Here is a 21,880-nt window from a genome sequence, read left to right as displayed (position 1 = left end):
CCAGGTGACTGTTCAAGAAATTCCACAATGCTCCTAGAAAAAGAGCTGCATGTCATCAGCGTATTGTGGACACCTCAGTCCGAAATCGAGAATATTTCCCTAGAGATTTCATGCAGAAAAGCAAAGGGAAATGATGGAACCTGTTGCCTATTCATATTCCCAAGCAGAGTTGGGGCTGTGGGAAGCATCTGGCTCCCAGCTTTGTAGTGTGCCCACCCAGTCTTCCAAAGCTTCCGAATCTCTTCCCATTTATAAGCAAATTGTGTGGTTTTTAGGAAATACATACTGTACTTGAAAATCACATTAAAAATCCCTCAAATGAATGAAAACATAGGGGGGGGGGGGCTCTGCCACTCCATTCAGACAACCCCCAGAAGTCCCTTCTCCCAAATATCTCTGTATTTGGACCTAAAGGGTGGCATTAAGTATCACAGCACTTTCCAATAAAAGACCCAGCACCATACTATGCATCCCCAGACCAAACCATAACAAAGGTATATTTCATTTATTTTTTATTTACAGTATTTAATTTTCCTATTTAATTTATATCCCACCTTTCTCCCACTTCTTAACGTTTTATTTTATTTCCAGCATTTAATAACATAGATTTTGGTGAGCAGTGAAAATAACATAAAAATCCACACAATTAAACTATTATATTTATAATCGTTTAGGTAGAACTAGTATCTTTTTCCGCCGAGAGGACAGTCCTGTGCAAGCATCACAGAACAACTGCACAAGTGTACTAATCAGCAATCTGCATACTGTTAGTGTATTTTATGTATAAATAACTACTGTGTTGTTGCGTGCTGTCGTTTGTGACTTATAACGACCCTAAGATGGGGTTTTCTTGGAAACATTTGTTCAGAGGCAGTATACAATTGCTTTCCTCTGAAGCTAAGAGGGTGTGACTTTCCCAGGGCCATCCAGTAGGTTTCTATGGCTGAGTAGAAATTCAGACTCTAGTCTCTCAGAGTCCTAATTCAGCATTCAAACCACTACACCATATTGGCTCTCATGAATAAGTAATGCAGTGTATAGATTTAAAAAGTCTGTATGTATACACACAGAGAGAGAGAGAGAGATTGAGAGAGAGAGAGATTGAGAGAGAGAGAGAGAGAGAGAGAGAGAGACTGTATTTGTGTTGGATATAAAGTGTGAACAATCCTTCTGGGAAGCACTGATTTCAGGCCCAGCTTTTGGCCGATTTCAGGAGAAAGGATACACAAGGATCCGGGGCACACACAGATGGTCTCCAATTAGTTTGTCGACATCCTCAGGTTGCACAAATTAAAAAAAACAACAACAGTTACAACGGGTGATGTCTTAGCTGCATTAATCTTAAAAATGTAGTATCTAAATTAGGGTAGATAGAAGCAATTTTACCTGCAAATCTTGGAGTGGACATGGTCTTGGTTAAAATCTCCACCCCATCAGACAATGTACTGAGGACAACAGGATAGCATACAGTAATTTTAGTCTTAGGGCTACTTCAATGCTCTTGCAAACATTATTGTTTCTCTAAAACATTGCTTATTTTGTTGATGTAATCCAAATGGTTGTTTGTTTGTTTGTTTTAGTCAACTGAGAGAGAACTGTTTGCAATTGTTGGTGATGTGTTGCTGGATATAAGAGTGATGTACCAGAGTGAATGGAAGAAAAGTTTGGAAGTGCTGAAAATTTAACAGAGCTACTTGATGCACAGAGTTGATAAATGTCATGAATATGAATGTTGTTGCCTCAGGGCTAACTGAAAGCAACGGCATGTTGCTCAGTTCAGTTTTTCCACTGTAAGGACTTCCCTTCCCTGGATGTATTCCCAGTTGAGGTAGAATATCCTCCTAGCTGCCAACACCTCCTCCTCTTCCTCCTCCACCTTGGGCCTGACTGGAGGTAGTTTCCATAATCCTGCTCCTGCTCCATTCTCCTTCCCTCTAGCCCTCAGCTTCTCTCAATCTCAATTTTAGCAATAGCAATAGGAAATACATTTCTATACCACTTATCAGTGAACTGTAAACCCTAAGTGGTTTACAATGGGTAAGCCAATTGACCCCAACAAGCCAGGTACTCATTTTAATGACCTACAAAATGATGGAAGGCTGAGTGGACCTCAGAGTGGTCTGGGATCAAACTCACAATACCAGCATTTAACCACTGCACCACCAGGTTATTCTTCTCCATTTATCCTCCTCTCTCCCTGTTGTGCCTTTTCTTCTTATAACCTGAATCTAGTGCTCCCCTTCCTCTTTACCCCCAACACTGCCAAGCTTTGGTACTCCCCCGCAACTCCAACTGTTCTGAGTCCACAACCGTGAGTGAAGCCGACAGCCCAAAAGGTCCCCACCAGGACTGTGTTGCTGCTGTTTGCGCCAGGACCACAGCAACCACATGTGCCCAGTCCTGGTCCAGGCCGCTGCCATGGTCCTAAACTTGGCTGCCAAAAAGGAGCAGATTTTTTCTGCTCTTTTTTGGCTCGGCTCTTCCAGGTTGAGGCGGGTTCCGCACAGCTTCTGGATTTTGGAGTATTCATCATGTAAAGGCCATGCCACCAATGTGGCCCGATGGTGGCCCTTTGGGCCCATATGTTTTGGGCCCATGCCTTATTTGTTTGGTATCAGTATCACTGCTTTAGCAGCTCTTTGTGTACTCTGCCCATTGTCTTGTCTTCTAATAGTGCTTTAGTCACCGCTGCACCTGCCCTCTGCCTCACATCCAGCATTGCCACCAGTCATGCACAACTGAGAAAGCATTGTACATTTGTGGATGAAGGGCCAGTTAAAACTGAATGCTTGTCATCTGTTGTTGTCTTTTCCTCTCAGTGTAAAGGTGCTGGAAGATCCTTAAAAACTACTTTTGATATAATATTGGGTCTTTTTTCTGGTCAAACCCCTAGACATAATTCTTATACATAATGTGGGATCTGTAGAAATTTCCATAGGGCAAAACTGAAGCTTTTTAGGGGGCTCCATTGGTGATTTGATATGATGGTGGCATTCAGATTGATTGCTTGGTTGGTTAAGCAATTTCTATCTTTTTTTGTTTTTACTTTTAATAAGAAAAGTAAAATAATAATACAATTGCAATTACATAAATGTAGATCAGCAATAACAAAATGTGTACATGAGAGATAGAAGTCATCTAAAAGGTAAAGGTGTCCCCTGTGACATGATTGTCTAGTTGTGTCCGATTGTAGAGGGCAATGCTCATCTCCATTACTAAGCCAAAGAGCCAGTGCTGTCAAAGACGGCTTTGTGGGACATGTGGCCAGCATGACTTCATGGAATGTTGTTGCTATCCCACCAAAACGGTACCTATTTATCTACTTGCACTTTTTACATGCTTTCAAACTGCTAGGTTGGCAAACTCTGGGACTAGTGATGGGAGCTCACTCCTTCATGCGGTACTTGGGTCTCAAACTGCTGACCTGGTGACCTGGCGGTTGTCAGAGTCAGCTTCTTAACTGCTGAGTCATCACATTCCTTTTGAAAGTCATGTACATTTTTACCAAAATAAAAGTAAGTTGCCATTTATTTAAAATCGGAGGGAATTCTGGTGGAATTCTGGAAGAGAATTTGTCTTTTGCAGAACTGCAACCAAAGATTCATCAAATCTTTATTAATGATGAGTCAAGGAAAAAATTCTTGAAAACTAATCTCAGGGCTCAGGTTCATATTGGCGCAAGAAGCCTTTTGAGTTACCCGATTCTAGGCTCCAGCAATGGTTTGTGAGCCAGCTGAAGTTGCTAAAATGCATTCCAACCCATTGGTGTCACTTGCATATCACAGTGAACAATGGGTCCAGAAGAACCCACAACTCCAAACCTGATTCCTCTAGGCAGGTACAAACCCATCCAAAACAGGTTGCATACCTCCATCCATTTCAATAGAACTCCAAACCCAGAACACTTCTATCTCACTGGTATTATGTGTCATCTTTATGCTATCTAAAACAGAAAAGCTTCCAAACGCCAGTTCAGTGTTTCCATTCCTTCTCTGGGATTAGTTGATGAAAACAAGAGGTAGATAGTAGAACCATATCATCCAAATAAGTTTATCCTCCAGAGCTAAATAGATCTGATACAATACCACCTTACCCTACTAGCAAATTCACTAACAAACAGTATTTGTTCAAATCAACTTGATTTAAAGTAATTTACTCAAAAGAATTTGCGCTCTTGAGGCCTCTTGTTGTTCTGGAGGTATTTGTAATCACAGAAAGAAGGAAGAGAAGTCCTTCCCCAGTAGCATGTACATATTGTTTCTTGTAAATCCAACCCCCATTCCCAGACATTGTAGTTCTTCCTCCCATTTTCCCTGGTAGAATGATAAAGGATACAGAATTGTGCTTCAGAGAAAGAAAATTCCATCAGCATTGCTTTTATAGGTGGAGCTTCTTGAGCTGCTTTGATTGCACTAGTGTTAAAAAATTAAGAAACTGAAGTATAGGTTCCTATAGTCCTAACATCATTCTTATTGTTCATCTTCAGCCATGCCACAAGAAGGGTCCAAGCTGAACCTGGGGAAGAAGATCAGCATCCCCAGGGATGTGATGCTAGAAGAACTCTCTCTCCTCACCAACAGAGGATCCAAGATGTTTAAACTCCGCCAGATGAGGGTAGAGAAATTCATATATGAGAACAACCCAGATGTTTTCACTGACAATTCTGTGGTAGGTATAGAAACACAGAAATGGACTGCATGGTGGGTTTCACATTTCCATTCTGACCACTGGCAACAGGGGGATGGATAAATAGTTATGTGATGTTACTCTTAGAAAGGATATGCATATAGACAGATAAAATGATTAGGGCACAGAGCCAGGATTAGATATCATTGTAAGGAGAAGTTGGGTACAACTGAAAGGGGGAGCAAATTTGTGTACTTTCCTCCCAGTTTTAGTCTGTCCTTAGAGGAGGCAAGACATAGGCTTCCTCCTACAGCCTGCACATCTTTCTTGCTGAGGAACGGAAGCTGCATCATTGCATTGTCCACTTGTAGAGAAATGGAGATCTGAAAAGCCAGGAAACTTCCATTCCCACGTTGATGTCTGTGACAAAACCCAGAGGTTAATCAAACACATTGAATTTGATTAGTACGTATAGCTGATTCTTCTGAGCTACTCACAGCTTTCAGTACTTGTACATCAACATTGATCACTGGGACCATTCTGTGTGCCAAATGATGGCATTGTGTATGTTAGTTTGTATGATAGACGGGCTGAATTCCATTGTAATTTAGTTTGACAAGAATAAAGAAAAATAGGGTTGCATATGTGCCCCTGGCAGGAATCTTCAGACATTTAAAATGCTAAGTATTTAGGCAAAACTCAGAAAGTTACTGTCCTAAGCCCTGAATATTGATTAAACTACAAGCCTTTTCTTGCTCATCCTTCTTGGGCTTCTGACCTCACTCTAGGATTAAACGATCAATGAAGGACTAGACAAAACACATGTTGAATCTATTCAGAAGAAAACTTCATTTGCCAAAGTTTATGTAGATAAGTTTTTAATACTTTCCTATTCTTTAGCCCAAAAAGTTATCATAAAAATTGCATGGCAAAGAATGGGGAGATTACTGAGCCAAAGATATGCAAATATTCAAGAAATGGGGAAATAATGTGCCTCCTCTAAGATGCTCAAAGCCAACTCTGGCTGCATTTCTGGTAATACTGTATTCACTTGTGTGCATATTTAACTTCCAGCTTGTTTGTTTATGGAGTAGTCATAAGCCATAGATGCAACTTTAATATGGTAAATCCGGATTAAGATTCCTGTTCTCAACCTCATTTGGGTAGTCCTTAACTGAGAGTTTTCTTGTCCTAGCTCATCCTGAATGAATTTGTGGGGGTAAGGACTACTACTGAAGAATGAGGCAATAACTGTACTATCTCCTTCACAGGAGATGTGCTGGAGGGTATTTTTGTAAGAATATTGTTTTACTCATTTCTCAAAGAAGTTGGAAGTTTCAAGGACAGCTACTATTTGGAGCTTTTTCCTTGTGAGGTGATAGCACAGGAGGCTTGTGACATTTTTGTGATTTATATTTACGTCAACGTATACAAGTTGTTGTATATCAAATCAAGCAACCCCATTCTCTTAGAAAATGTTAAGGCATGAGAAAGGTAATGCAACCAGTATCTGGCTGATACCATCCCCTGCATTCTTGTGCAGCCTTCTCCTAGGAGAAACCAGCCTTTCCAAACTAGCTGCAAAATTCAGATTTCTGACTCCCTTGTGGGCTACTGTTAGAACTGTCCCTTTACACTCCTACAGTAATGAATGAGCATGTCAACATCAATCATCTATGCTCATCCTAAAAACATGTTATAGGCATCAGAAGCCACACAATAAACCCTTTCAGCCCTCCCGGGGGCACTTAATCTGGATTTGCAATCTATGGGAAGCTGTGTGGCCAAGAGAGCTAAACAGTTGAAGAGTCACTCAGATGGAAGAGTCAGGGCACAACCAGCAGTTTCCTAAGTTAGCAGAGTCTAGGCAGGTTTCCTTTTCAAAATGCAGCTAGACATTGTAGACATTTTAAGTCAAGAAAGTAAATTTTCCAAGCTCTGTTAAGATAGGAGAGGGGGAACCCGACAGGCAAAGACCACTTTTGTTTAAATAGGCCATTGGCTGTTAACTATTTGTTGCAGAATATTATTATTATTATTATTATTATTATTAATGTAGGGATGGATATTTCATTTTCTTTCTTTTTCTTTTTTCATTTATATTACTATGATTTTAAACCTATTTTAAATTAGTATTTAAACAGGATTTTTCATTTGTTGTTTAAAATTCATTTGTATTATAAAATGAATGAGCAGTGTTTTGTTTTAATTTGTGCTGTATGCTGCTTTGGTTTCCATAGTAGAAGAAAGTCAAGATATCAAAACAAACAAACAAACAAACAGCAGGGTCTCCACTATCAGCTCAGCAAAACCAAGCCAGCAACTCTGTTGTCAAATGGTAAAAGTAGGAGGGTGGCTTGATCTTACTCCAGGGCTACTCTCAGCACCACACAGACATTGTTAGCAGTGCACACAGGGCAGAAGATACGACTGCTGGTTTCCATCCATAGATTGGTGTGCTAATATTTATTTTTAGATCAACATTCAGAAGCTGAGGTGGTCCTCCACTCCTGGCCATGAAGGCCTCAGAGTGCAGTTCTCTGCACACTTATAGACTGATAAATCCTGTTAACAGACAGGCCAAAATACAGCTGCTTCGTGTCATTTTGGAGGTATGCTGTTTAAATGACACATACATCTTAAGAGGCCAGAAGCTGCACCAAAGCTGCACTCTAATCCTTAGGATTGGAGAGTGGCTTTGGCACGGCTTCCGGCCTCTTAGGACCTATGCAGCATTTAAACAGCATGCATCCAAAGTGACCTGAAGCAGCTTTAGTTTGGCCTGTCTGTTCGGGCCCACAGTGAGGTTTACTGTGCTATTGGTTGCTGTGATACCTTGGCAGGTATTTTTTTTAAAAACTTTTAAAAATATTTTAAATGGAAAGGGATAATATTATTTATCATCAGTTATGTAACAAAATGTGGCCATCAGGTATCCATAATGTGTGAATAACTTCGTGTTTGTTATTTTATTTATTTCATTAAACTGTATCCCATCTTCCCCTCAAGGAGCTTAAGGCTGTGTGCATGGTTCCCCCTCCCATTGTTATCCTCACAGCACTCCTATGATGTACATCAGGGTGTGAAGTAGTGATGGCTCAAAGATCTTGCTGTGAATTATACAGCTGAGTGAGAATTTGAACTGAGATTTCTTCAGTCCTAGTCCATACAGTATTTGTAGAGTAGGGTGTGATTTCATTTTCCTAGCAACTACAGTGTGATTTCTTGATATCTCTTCTTGTGAAAAGACACTGCGCTGTCCTATAACAACTGAATAATTATTGCATTTTGTACTGCACACAAGAAAGGGATTAATATCCCTAGATACAAATGAAAGTTTGCTTTTCAAGAGTGCTGAAGTAGTTAAGGAGAGTCGCTGTAACCCCAGACATGTTGTTAATAACACAGACAGTAAGCATTTTGGGAAGCTCTTCATCAGGGAGGTGGAAATAGAAACACACATGGTGGCCTCAATCATTCCTTGTAGGACACACCAAAAGGAGCTCAAGGCATCCTCTCAGCTTAGCAGGTCCCCCGCCTTCCTCAGTGACGTCAGGGCCTTGAAATGCCGGACAGTCCCATCTCCCCAAAGTGGATCGTTTTTCATTGCCTGTTTCTCTTAAAGCACAGAGTGAAATGCTGGAACTGAAGATAGCCCATGCGCCTTGAGGCGTCAGAAAATTTGCCACTGTTGAGATTTTAATGTGAGGCTGCTGACAAGTTGACTTCTCAAATGGAAACAAGGTTGATTCTGCGCTGTAGCTAGTCTGCTAGGGTTAATTCATACCAGTTTAGGGAAACCCAAAGCATGTCAAAATTAAAGGTTTTAAGATACAATGTAGTAGATGTGCAGCTTTGTAATTTAGGGTTTACTGTGGCTTCATGTGTTCAAATGTTTCTGGCATAGAAAGTACCTACAGAAATAAGAAAAAAAAAAAAGATTTTATTTGCAAAAGTGCTCCTAATTTATGTCTGCACCAGGTGCACAGTACCTATTCCAAATTGGAGAAGCAGCTTTGGATAGACATTTTACTCATCACAGCCATTGCTTATTTGCTTCTACTTTAGTCAGAGCTTATCTCCTTTTATTTTTTGTCTCTCTGGGATCCAGCTGGACCTATAATAGATTGATCCATCACTGGGCACATGCAGGTAGAGCCTACATTTTCAGATCTAGTATATTTCTACACACAAAATGTTGGGGAGAAACAACATGGGATGATCATCACTTTATGTGCTGCTTATTATCTCATCACAATATACCATCTACCAGTATTGGATTGGCTTATGAAAATGGTGTTATTGTGGAAGTCTCCCTGTACTATAAGTGTTCTAGGTATTCCTAGAAGCATGTTGGTCTTCTGAGCACAGATAAGCTCCATCTGCTAATAAAGGGAATCTTTGGAAATAGACTAGGCTTAATGGGGGATACAGAAGTTCAGAGTAGATAGCCTCAAAATGCCCCTAAAAGCTCCGCAGCACCTCTCTCTGGTCATTTTAGGCCCAGGGAATCCTGCTTTTTCCCAACAAGAGGTGATGCAGAACTATTCATTATAAACTGGAGAATGTTTTTCAGGTTTGATCTTCACAATGAAGAAGGTATTAGAGGCTAACGTAGAATTGTTAAAACAAATTATAAAATGATTGCACACATAATTACTGCAAATGAATAAACAGAAAACAAGAAACCAAAGATGATTAATTTTAAGAAAGATGATTTTAGTAACCATGGGGAACTAGTAATAAAGGGAGGTTTAGTGGGATTCTCTGAAAACTCAGGAAGAGTGTGAGATAGTTAACTCCTCATTTCAACTCTGTGCAATTTTTAGGAGTTTAAGACTATAAACTCTGAAAAAAACTTTTATATGAGTGAGAGATAGTTTGCTTCCTCATTTAGGCCTAAAGGATCCAAGAATTTTAATTTTAAGATCTGCTCCACTCCCCATTGATTTCATGGATGCTCTCCATTTTTTTTGCTGTTTTTAAATTTGAAAATGAAAGCATATATCAAACAAATTGCTACGCAGATAAATAGAAAAATATATGATGTGTCAGATGTGACTCTGTCTCCATTGAAGATGTACAATTATTCCTATTTGTTTAGGGTTAGGAACTTTGCTAGGAACTCAGGCATGTTAATCAACCTCCTTTTGATCAGAAGAAACCCAAGTATAACCATTGGCAGGAGAAAGAAGACTCTAAGTTTAGACCATCTGTTTTGTTGCTTGAAACAGTAAAGATGCAACTAAAGAACAAACCCCACTTCAGTAATTCAGGACCCACACAAACTATTTTAACTTTCTCATCACCAGACAGCAGGGGTGCAACAAAGGGTGGCTTATGTTCTTGAGTGAGGAGTCATAAGTCATCACTCAGCCCACAAAATGTGTGCCTTGAGAAGTGGTATTAAGTGGTTGTATTGTGTAGATAGTAGTCTCATTTATTTAATCAAAAGAACAACAAAATTAACATATAAATAAAGTAAGTAACTGATTGTCAGAGTATTGCTTTTAAGATCATTATAACACAACATCGAACATAATCGTATACTACTTCACTCATAAATTCACAATTGTGAGAGTTTGTTAAGTATTTTGCCGCTCAGGACCAATCAGCTCAACCATCGCCTTCCTCTGTCACTTGAATTCACTCAGCTAATCCTCTGCTTATAGGCACTTTGTTTAGCCAATCAAATGTCTCCCTTGTTGCCACTGGCTTCATCATATATAATATGAAAGACTAAGGCGCATAGGGGAGACAGCAGGGAATGTTTGTCCTAAGGCCGCTCCAGTCTCCCACTGCCCTAGCTGAGAGGCATAAACTCTTTTGTGCATTTTTCCACATTCTGGTAGCCCCACGGGTTCATTCAAATCACATTCATTCACACTAGTGAGGTGTGCGTTTATTGGTAGTGAAATCAAACAACTTTACAGTGAAGTGTTATTCACATGTTCAGAAGTCACTCCCATGTAAATTGCGGCATTGATTGAGTGCGCTGTGACACAGTGTTCATCACAAATCTCATTACTTAAGCAGGACATGTGTGAATAATAATTATTAGAGGAAGTAAAGTTATGATACAGGATGACTGAGTATACCATGCCTGCCACATACTTAGTATGGACTTGTTTCATAATTATAATCAGTGTCGGGCCATAAGAGAGTAGCCTAATAGGTTGCGTCATATCCCTGTAGCATTTCCACCCAATGATTTGTTTTGGTTTAACCACAGATAATATTGCAATATATTATAATATGAGTCAACTGGTTTCTCCAGTTGTAATCAGCATTAGTGAGATATGTCAAGGATGGTAGATTTCCAGTTTTGTAAAGATCTGAAAGGAAGCACAACTGCAAAGCTACTGAAAGACTTATTTCCCAAACATGATTTAGATATCAAATCATTGATTCTGTGTTCACTGACAGGGCACCTTTGTAAATGATCTGAGTGTTTATCTTCAAGGAAAAGAGTTGTGTAAAGTTGAATACCTTCAAAGAAAATTTACATCTTTGGTGTTGAAGGATGAAAAGAGGCAGTCTCTCAACTTTTCCTTCACTAGAAGAGATGGTTGATGATGCTGGATCTCTAACTCCTACTGTGTGTGAAGAAAATGTGACTCATTTGGAAATGCTGTCAAACACATTTGAAGGATATTTCGCTCCTGGAGAACTGAAAATTTCAGAAGAATGGATCATGAATCCATACTCCAACAATTGGAGAAATATCAGATGATAAAGAACTGAAGAAAGATCTTACTGATTTGTGGACAAGTCAAGCTCTTCAAATGCAATCTGAAAGCAAGACTTTGGAGGGGTTTTGGTGTGCAGAACTGGATATGTTCCCAGAACTTGGTCAGAAAGCATCAACAATACAGTAACATACTTGTGTGCATCTGGATTTGTTTTCCAGTGCTGCTTTTGTCTTTTTTTTTTTCTTACCAGAGAAAGCCCAGCTTTTTTGAGGCCCACAGGTGTAGCTATCCCTAGCAAGGGCATCACTAGGGTGGATGCGGGGAGTGCAGGCCACACCAGGTGACACTCAAGGAGAGCTAATACCATTGCTTCTTAAATATCTGCCTTTTGGCAGAAATGGGCTGTGGAGTTCACCTGCATCCCTTTAAACTGTTGAAGAGATGGTGTGAGTGGAGTGAGACTCAGTTGGAAGACAAAGGAGAGGCCTCAATTTTAAAAAGTTAAAATTAATTTTAAAATTTTTACAAGTTTTTTGAAAATTGTTCTTTTAAAACATCACATCTAACCAAATGTTCACTTTAACTACGAGAAACAATGTACATGTTAATACATTTAGACTGTGTTTATGATGTTGCAATTTAAAGGTATAATTTTAATTTTGCTAGTTATTTATGTCACAATTATATTCTGTGATATATGGGAATTATGATTTATGAGTAAAATTAATACAAAAAACATTACTAAGGATTCTGTATGATGTGGTATGGGAGGAGGCCAATGGGGGGGGTGGTGACACCATGAGTTACTGCACCACTTGATGCCAACCCTGATGCAGACCATGAACTATTAATATTAAAAAAAAATAGAGTATAGCTAAAGAAGAAAACTAAACCAACCATCATGCCAAAATATACCCTGAAGAACATCCCTATATAATTTAAAAATAATGTGAAAAAATGTATTTGCACTCTCAAGCCTAATTGACCGGGAACCAGAAAAACTCTGAACTGAAGCCAGGGACATTGTCAGGAAGAATGCAAAAAACATTATCTGTGGCCAAAAAGAAGGAGAAGCCTCAATGGATGACATAATGAAACGTTTCAAGCAATTATGAACAGAGAAATAAATTGTAACAACAAAAAAGGAAGAACAAGTGACCCCTTCCACATGATCCAACAATTCAAAGAGAAATTGCAACCAAGAGTGGAAATGTTCTGTGACCAACATTACATCACCAAGTAGAAATAAAGAGATGATGGAAACAATACACAGAAGAACTATATAAAAGAGATGAAAGGATGACAGATTAATTCAAGTAAGAACTACATGAAGATGAGCCTCCATTTTTAGAAAGTGAAGTGGAAGCTACATTTAGAGCACTTGGGAGAAATAAAACGCCAGGAATAGATGGCATGTCAACAGAGCTGCTTCAAAGTACAGAGACAGATTAGAAACACTCAATTCACATTCCAGTCCCCAAAAAAGGGCCAACAGGGATTGCAGTAACCATAGGACCATTACATTAATTTCTCATGCAAACAAATTGATGCTTGGAATTCTACAAGAAAGAATTTTATATGGAGTGGGAAAGGTCAGCTGTCTAAACTGGGTTCAGGAAAGGAAGAAGCAAGAGGAATCATATTGCAAACATACCTTGGATAATGATGTGCATCAAAATTTTTAAAAAGAAAACCAGACAGGCTTCATAGATTATAACAAAGACTTTGTTTACATCATGAAAAACTATGGATTACTGTTAAAGAAATAGGTGTTCCACAACATTTGTCTGTCCTGATGAATAACCTGTACTTAAGACAAGAGACTACTGTTAGGACAGAATATTGGCAAGGGGGTCAGGCAAGGCTGCATTTTATCACCCTATCTGTGTAACTTGTATGCTGAACATATTACATGCATAAAGCAGGATTAGACTTGGAAAAAGGAGGCATGAACATGGAGGAAGGAACATCAACAATGTAATACGATGACCCCATACTACAAGCAGAAAATAGCAAGCGATTACTGAAGAAAACCAAGGAAGAAAGTGTACAGTGGTACCTCGGGCTTACGAATTTTTCGGGATACGAAAAAATCCCATAGGGATTTATTGTTTCGGGTTACGAACGTTTTTTTCGGGTTACGAAAAAACGCCGGCGCTGTTTAAATGGAGCCGCGGCAGAGCCGCGGCTTTTTTCCCCATTAGCGCCTATGGCAATTCGGGTTACGAAGGTTTTTCGGGTTACGAAATTAGCCGCGGAACGAATTAATTTCGTAACCCGAGGCACCACTGTAATGGCAGGCTTACAGATGAATATTAAGAAAATAAAAAATAATGACCACATATTATTTATATAAGTTTAAAGCAGATGATGAAGACACTGAAATAATTCAAGATTTTCCATCTCTTTGCTCAGTTATTAGTCAGAATGGAGATTGCGCTTAAGAAATCAGTAGATAGGGACTTGGAAGGACAGCTATGAAGGAACTAGACAAAATCCTGAAATGTAAAGATCTAGAATTGATCACCCATGCTATCATATTTTCCATTTCTGTGTTTGGTTGTGAAAGTTGGACAGAAAAGAAAGTTCATAGGAAGAAAATAAACTTGTGGTGCTGGAGAAGAGTTCTACAGATATTGTGAACTGCTAAAAAGACAAATAAATGTGTCCTGGAACAAATCAAGCCTGAACTCACCCAAGAAGCCAAGGTGAGTAAACTGAGACTGTCGTATTTTGGCCATATCATGAGAGACCATGGCCCATTAGAAAAGACAATAATGCTTTGCAAGGAGGAAGACCGCATTACAGCTGGAGAGACTAAGTCAAGGAAGCCACAGTCCTGATACTGCAAGAGCTGAGCAAGTCTGTTGATGACAGGGTGACTTGGAGGCCTCTCATTCACAGGGCCACCATAAACTGAAATCAGCTTGATCACAATTAACAACAATATCAGGTACATCTGGTGAGATGAGAGCCATCAGGGCACAGTTGTTTGATTGATAGTCTATGACTCCTGGAGACCAAGGTTCGATTCCAAGCTTGGCCATGAAACCCTCTGAGTGACCATGGCAAGTATGCTCTCAGTCTCAGAGGAAGACAATGGCAAACTTCATCTGAAAAAATCCTGCCATGATAGGTTCACCTTAGGGTTGCCATAAGTCGGAAATGACTTGTAGGCACACAACAACAATAACAACTGATGGGAACATGGGAAAGGACAGTGGCTTCACCCAGGCTCTGGGACTCCTTTCATAGTGAGGTTAGACTGGGACCCTCTTATCCTTCCAGCAGTAGGCAGTCTTTTTTATTTCAACAGGCCTTAGAGAACTGAGAGTTCATGGAGAAAGGGCATTTAATAATGTCTTGCATTGCCTAGGGCTATATGGTTAGGACACTCTCTCAGACTCGGGGAAGGCAATGGCAAACTTCCTCTGAACAAACCTTGCCAAGAAAACCCCATGATAGGATTGCCTTAGGGTTGCCATGTTGGAAATGACTTGTAGGCACACAACAGCAACAACAATTGTCTATGGTGGTTGTTTTTAAAATAGGTATTGTTTTAAAATGCTTTAGTGCTTTTAGTGATATGAACTTTCTTCTATATACATTTTAATTTTTTTTACTCCCAGTACTGGGGGGAAATGTAGATGGATACTACTACTACTACTACTAATAGTTTTTATTTATATCTTCCCGCCTCTCCTGATGGATCAAGGAGGGATCACAACAGAGTTAAAAACAATTATAATATTAACAGTAATACTGATAACAATAACAATATACAGATTTTACTATAACTCAATAATGTGATAATACAGAGAAATTAATTCTCTTTCCATTCACCGTCATTTTTGCAATGTGGTTAATGGTGATGATGGGGGGAGCAGTCATTTTAATTGCACAGAAAGATGACTTTTATTAATCCTTGTCTTCAAAGTGTCACAATTACTGCAAATAACCACATATGAACATGACCAAAGCAATTCTAAGATGTTAGCTCATCTTTTAAGAAAAACAAAGTTTAAAAAATGAATCATCACCATTAAAAATGTAAAAAGTGAAAAAGTTAAAGCCATTAATGAGGTAGTTGCTGATTTTTTTACACAGTTATATTTTTCTAAAACTCCTGATTAATCAATAAATTATTCTGTTTTGAAATCTCCTGATCTAGTTCCACCTCCAGAAGGACATAAATCCTCTGTAATTCATTATTTTTTGAAATAATAAAATAGGTTTTTAAAAGACTGAAGTCCCACAAGGCTTCATGTTCAGATGGAGGTACTGGCCTAAATCCAATTGTTAGTCCTAACTAGAACAGAGCCATTGAATCAACTGGATTTATCAACATATTGACCCACCATGCATCAATTGATTCGATGGGTCTGTTCTAGTGGCTGGAATCCAAAAGGGTTCTAGTGGCTGGAATTCAAAAGGGTTCCAGCCACTTTTTCCCACCATAGGCTCACTTTTTAATTCATTAACAGGGGGTATAGTCTCCCTTCCTCAGCTGATTTAATTTTGTAGAGAGATCTTGTAGCACTTTTGAAACTAACTGAAAGAAAGAAGTTGGTAGCATGAGCTTTCGTAGACCGGTCTACTTTCTCAGATGCTTTTAAATTTTGGTTTAATTTAATTTAAATGAAATGAAATTAAAATTGAATAAAAATTAGTCAAGATGCCTAATTATTTTGGATTCGTCATCCTCTAAGATTAAAGTATGGTGGTGGCAACCAGAAAGGTTTTTTACTGTAGTAGCACTGTAGTAGCATGGACAACATTCCTGATAACGCTACTAAACTATAGTTTACAAACAAATCTTCCAGTTGACACCATTAGCCATCTTGCTAAAATGTGGAAACGATGACCTAGCATATAAAGACTAAACATCTTCAAATGAAGAACCTATGCTTTTAAATATCTTATAGGTCAGCTGCTGGAGACAAAGCCAGGACACTTCCCTCTGAAATCACAGGCATAAAGTGAACTTTGCTGGAGAATGTCTCAGTTGCTCCATCTACATGCCATAGGAGTATAAACTCAATGCAACTTACTTCTCAACAGACATACATAGGAACATGCTGCTACTTGTTTAATTCTGGCGAGGTTGACTAGATTTTTCTCTACCTTCTTCTGAGTTTCCAGATCAGGTCAGCCACATTATCAGACAGATTGTGATGGTACACATCAGGCAGCATATTTGAGGAAGAAAAGATGTAATGTGCTCCTGTATTTTTACCATTATGATAGCAGAGATGAAGCTATCCTTATCTTCTGCCTCCAAAATATCTCAAACCATTTGTATTTGATTTGTTGCTGCAGTCTGGTTTTGTCCCACTTATAACCTAAGGAGACATCTGTGTAATTTATCAGAACCTGTAACAACTGAATGAGCTTATATGCTAGGGGTAGAGAACCTCTGGATATGGCCTATGGGAATATGTTTCCTTGTCTGCCTGCACGTTCCTTTTGTTGTTTTAAGTTTTATGATATATAAGGTATTCAAAGACTAGGATGTCACTGGAAGGAAGTGCTCTAGTTTGCAGGCTAAAAAGCTGTTGCATATAAAACTAACCTCTGCTTTGCAGGCTGAGAAGCTGTTGCATGGAAATGAGCTCTGCTTTGCAGCTTTTGTACTGGGACCTATCCTTGAGTGGACACACATAAACCTGAGCTGGGTTTTGTATGCTTCATGAGAAAATGTCCAGAAGAGGTAAGAATTGCATCCTGCTCTGCCCACTATTCTTTGGCCCCACTCTGTGTTAATCCCCCTTCGATACTGCAACGTGCCCCAAAAATTTGGCCCCAGCACTGAAAAGAAATTCCCAGCTCCTGACTGCCACCATGTTTAAATTTTTGAACAAAAGAAGAGCCCTGCCGGATCAGACCCAAGGCCTTTAGCCAGCACTCTGTTTGCACAGTGATCAGCTGGATGCTAATGGGCTCAGGCAAAGAATGCATCTCACTTGTATTTCCACCAGCAACTGCTATTGACTGCCTGCATTTAATAAGTATTCATTTACTTGGCCAAGGGCAAGGTGCAATGCTCCCAATAACCATACAAACAACATAGCTGAAGAAAAATAGGCCACAACTTTATTGATTACAGCTGAAAACAGGCTTGGCCAGAATGTATAGCTCTGGATCCAGTCATCGACCAACCCACATGTTGATCAATGACCCCTACTCCATCCTGGTGCTGGACCACTGGGATGACAGATCAAGGATCCACCTAGGCCAGTGTGGTGGCTGTCATTGGGGAGTGCTGGAAAGCCTTCCATCCCTACTTGGGTGACCCCTTTCTATACCATACTTACCGAGTTCCATAAGAGGACTCCCTCATGTTACCAGTGCCTACTGGACACTGGTGAATGGTGTCCCAGATCCAGGATCCATACCACTGCCCCTCTGCAGTTGTGACAAAATAAACCACCAGAAACAACGTATACAAACACCCCCTGTGTCTCAAGCCAATCTCTAGAAAAAACAGTTCCTGCCAATAAGCAAGGAAAGAAGATGGGCAGGTGGGACACTGCTCAAAGGAAGATTTGCATGCATGCAGGCAAGCAAGCAGCTGCTTAAATAGCCCCTCACCTGACCAGAGTGAAGCCTACAGTTTCCTCTGGCCAGGGTGCAAAAGCCAATGGAGATTATCAGACCAGGGATGGGATGGAGTTGGGAGCAAAGCGGATTGCTCTCCCGTCCTTCTCCTGTCTTTGTCCCAGTCACGTGAAAGCGTTTCAGAAGCGCCACACTTATTCTGTCATTGAAGTGAAATTGTATTAATAAGAACCCCTGTTAATACAAAATGCCAGGACAATTGCACTTCAGTGACCAGACAATGTGATAAGTGCAACATCATCTGAAAGCCTTTCATGCAACTGCGGTCCATCACACTTTCCAGATGGGACAGTGTCCAGATAAGCACAACAACATTTGAAAGTCCTTCCCATGATTGCGCAGAAAGGACGGGACAAGGACAGGAAAAGGATGAGACATTCCTATCTAATAAGGTTCAAACTATTTGGAGGAAGCTTCAGAGATCCCAGGCAGTACAGTTGGCATGCAGCACTGCGAGGAAAAGACACTGACAACAGAGGAGGAAGAGGGCCACTGCCATTGCTCCCACTCTAACCAGCAAAGCGGTTTGCACAGTGAGTTCTACAGCCCATTTACTTGGCCAAGGGTGAGGTGCAATGGTCCCAATAGCCATACAAACAACATAGCTGGAGAAAAATAGGCCACAATGTTCTTGATTACAGCTAAAAACAGGGTTGGCAACCCACATATTGATCTATGACCCCCACTCAGGCCCAATGCTGGACCACTGGGATGACAGATCAATGATCCACCTAGGCCCAGTGTGAACGCATGATGCCAGGGACAGCTGGAAAGGTGTCCGCCCCTGCCTGGGTAACCAGACCTCCAAGTCCCATAACAGGACTCTAGTACATTACCAATGCTTACTGGACACTTGGTGAATGCTGTCCTGGATCCAAAACTCACGCTGCTGCCAAAAAAGGTGGGCCGCTTTTGGCAGGGGAGGAGGAGTTTTTTTCTGCTTGTTGGTTGCAGTTGATGAGGCTTGGCAGAAGATCGGCAGAAGGCAGGCCTGCTTTCCATCAATCTCTTTAGCTGCAACCAACAAGCAAAAATAATCTCTCTCTGCCCCCCATATCCAAGAGTTACAGAGTCTGAGCCCTGAGTTTCACAAACTGTGTGTCAAACCAGCAAAGGCAAATGTCCCAGTCCATGACCCATGGATGGCCGTTGTGACCCCAGCACACCTCTGCTGCTATAATAAGCCTGACATCCTGATCCTGCCTGCTGGGCACCAATATCTCCTGCAGTGCTTACTGTCTGACAGTCCTGCTCCTGATGTGCCCCATGCACCAGCAGCACATCCCACACATTCTATCCCACCACAGCAGTGTCCAATGGCCTGTGTCCACAACCTAGATGTTTCAAATTTTCATCCCACAATGTTTACCATTTGCCACAGATGTCCTCTTTCCATGCTGTATCCCTTGTGTCCTTTCTCTCACAATCCTCCACTTGATATATTTGACCACTGTATCTCTGTAACTGAGCAGAGAAGTCTTACATGACATTCAAACCAGGACTTATGTATCCCACATATGCTCTGGATTTCCATTTACCAAGCGTCATGATTTTCTCCATGGATAGCCCATAAGCCACTGCTGAGGTCATAGCTCCTATCTTGAAAGAATGTTTGGACTTAGGATTCCTAGATCACAGACCTTAACTCCTATTCTTCAGGTCTCAGGGCAAGAACATTGTCTTGGAATGTATGCATGTACTTTTTATTGTTTGTGCTTGGCTCTGAATTTTGTAAGTTGCTTTGGAACAGTCATTACAGACTTTCTAGGGAGTCTCCTTTCTCCCTCTTCCCTCCCCATTCTCAAAATTTCTCAAATTGCAGCTCTCACAAAGGCTCAGGAGAAGGAAGGGATCAGCACATGGAAATATTGAGCTTTCTCATCATGAGCCAGCATGGTGCAGTGGTTTGAGGGCTGGACTAGGACCCTGGAAGACCAAGGTTTGGATCACCAGCCATGGAAACCCACCTTAAGCATGCTCTCAGAGGAAGGCAATGCCACCCTCCAAAACAAATTTAACCAAGAAAACCCAATGATAGGGTCACTATGAGTCAGAAACAATTTGCAGGCACACAACAACCCACCATGAGGAGCCACTGCCAGTGAAACCACCAGGGGCGACATCTCGATTTCACATTTTGGGACGCTTCTGGTCTGGCAATCCTAACTGAAACTGTGTGTTTTACCAGTGTTTGGTGGTGGTGGGCATCCTGACTTCACAACTGTAAATCAGGATTGTACTGAGTTTGGTATGCATTTTGTGCCTGAGCTTTAATAAAAATACTGATACAAGTGGGAAGCCTAAACTAGATCAGTGCCAGGCAGAACTGTTTCCTCTTGCTTGCCCTAATCCACTCATATCCCATGGTCAATCCTATTTTCCCATCTTCTGAAGACAATAATCCCAGACTAAAGTGGAAGATGGTTCTGTCCCAGGTTGTATGTAACAGTGGAAATATACTGAAAATATTTCACTGAATGTGGTGAACTAGAAGTCACGTTAAATCCCACCAATCTATAAGGCAATGCCTATGTAGTGTTTGCAAGCTGTTTTGTGAATATAGCCAACACAGCATTTCAAGGTAGTGTAGCTGTAGTGTACTGTCACTTGTAGAAGCTGGATGCTTGTGCTAATTCTTTTGGTCCTGGGTAAACACAGATTCAGGCACATGATGACTGGCACATTTGCAAGTGCATTGCTATGGAACTGCTATAGGCAGGGACCTCATCCTAGCAGATGAGGAAGCAGGTGTGTGTGATAGAACAGACTAGAAGGTTGCTGGGACTGGTTGTCCACTATCTCTGCAGTCTATTTAAACCAGAGAAATGTCATGTAGGTCGTAGTGGTGGACTATGCCCATCTGCAGGTGTTGGCACCAGCAGCACACATTTTCCCTTCAAAATGCCTTGCCTCCCAAATCAGACACCAACCCTGAATTCAGTTTACATTTGTGCCACTCTGTGGTTCCCTGCTTAATGTCAGAGCATACAAAGCCCCAGCAGCCACCACATATAGCTCAAGGCATTGGAGATGAAGCCCTTTTTACAGGGCTTTTCTTCAGCCTCATGAATTTCTTAGCATTCAAGGGAAATTCATCCTCCTTTTTAAAATTAGAAATTTACAGAGGCAAAGGACAGGGGTGGGTGGAGAGAGGGAGATTCCCTAGAGCTCAGTCAGTTTAGTTTGCTGGTGGCTCGGTGCCCAGACTGCAGATTGGATGACCTGCTGCGAAGCCCTGGCGACTGCCGCTGAATACATTGAGTGGAGCGTTAGATAATTCTACACTCAGCCTGGTGGGTTTTTCACTACTTCTTCCCTATATTTAGCTGACTGAACAGCTGGCATTGGAAGCCTGTTTACAGCCCGGAAAGCTTCTTGTTGCTACATGTAGCAGGCAGGCAAAGTGCTTAACCCTTCAAAACAACATGTAATTTTACCAGTTTTCCTTTAGATATTGATGCAAACAGTGGTGGTCAAGCCCAGATTATTTGGGTACAGTTCTGTAATTACATTTTTAAAAACTTGAACCTGATTAATTGTTGCATTATTTGCACTCAAAGACATAGCCGAGTTAGTCTGGAAAATCAGCATACAAAAGGATCTTGCTGGACCTTTGAAACTAATTGAAAGACAGAGTTGGTAGCATGAGCTTTCATAGACTTGAGCCTACTTTCTGAAATGCATTTGGTGGTTTGGTGGTGCATCTAAGGAAGCATGCTCAAGTCTACAAAAGCTCGTGCAGGTAGCTGTGTTGCTTTTAAGTAATGGGACATCCAAAGAACAAGTGTTTGAGTGCTGGGCTAGGACTCTGGGAGATGAGGGTTCAAATCCCCCCTGCCATAGAAACCATATGGTGACCTTGGGCATCCGCCTCAGAGGAAGTGCTGTATTTTTAACTTTGTTAGCCGCCCCGATTGTTCTCAGAGGGGCAGGATGCAAATAAA

General features: G+C 40.8%; 1 protein-coding gene across 2 annotated transcripts in view; it reads left to right on the top strand.

Moving 5' to 3' along the window:
- The window catches only part of MYOZ1 (myozenin 1), a 44,834-nt gene that overhangs the window by 10,520 nt on the left and 12,434 nt on the right, over positions 1-21,880 (top strand). For both annotated transcript variants that reach the window (XM_042456122.1, XM_042456121.1), the window contains one exon: positions 4,487-4,668. In XM_042456122.1, coding sequence (XP_042312056.1) covers positions 4,489-4,668 — 180 coding nt within the window. In that variant the 5' untranslated portion in view covers positions 4,487-4,488. The remainder of the gene's footprint in view (positions 1-4,486; positions 4,669-21,880) is intronic.

This window comes from Sceloporus undulatus, chromosome 3, assembly GCF_019175285.1.
Source record: "Sceloporus undulatus isolate JIND9_A2432 ecotype Alabama chromosome 3, SceUnd_v1.1, whole genome shotgun sequence".
Taxonomy (NCBI): domain Eukaryota; kingdom Metazoa; phylum Chordata; class Lepidosauria; order Squamata; family Phrynosomatidae; genus Sceloporus; species Sceloporus undulatus.
The sequence above is the reverse complement of the archived record's forward strand: the minus strand, read 5'-3'. Positions and strand labels throughout refer to the sequence as shown.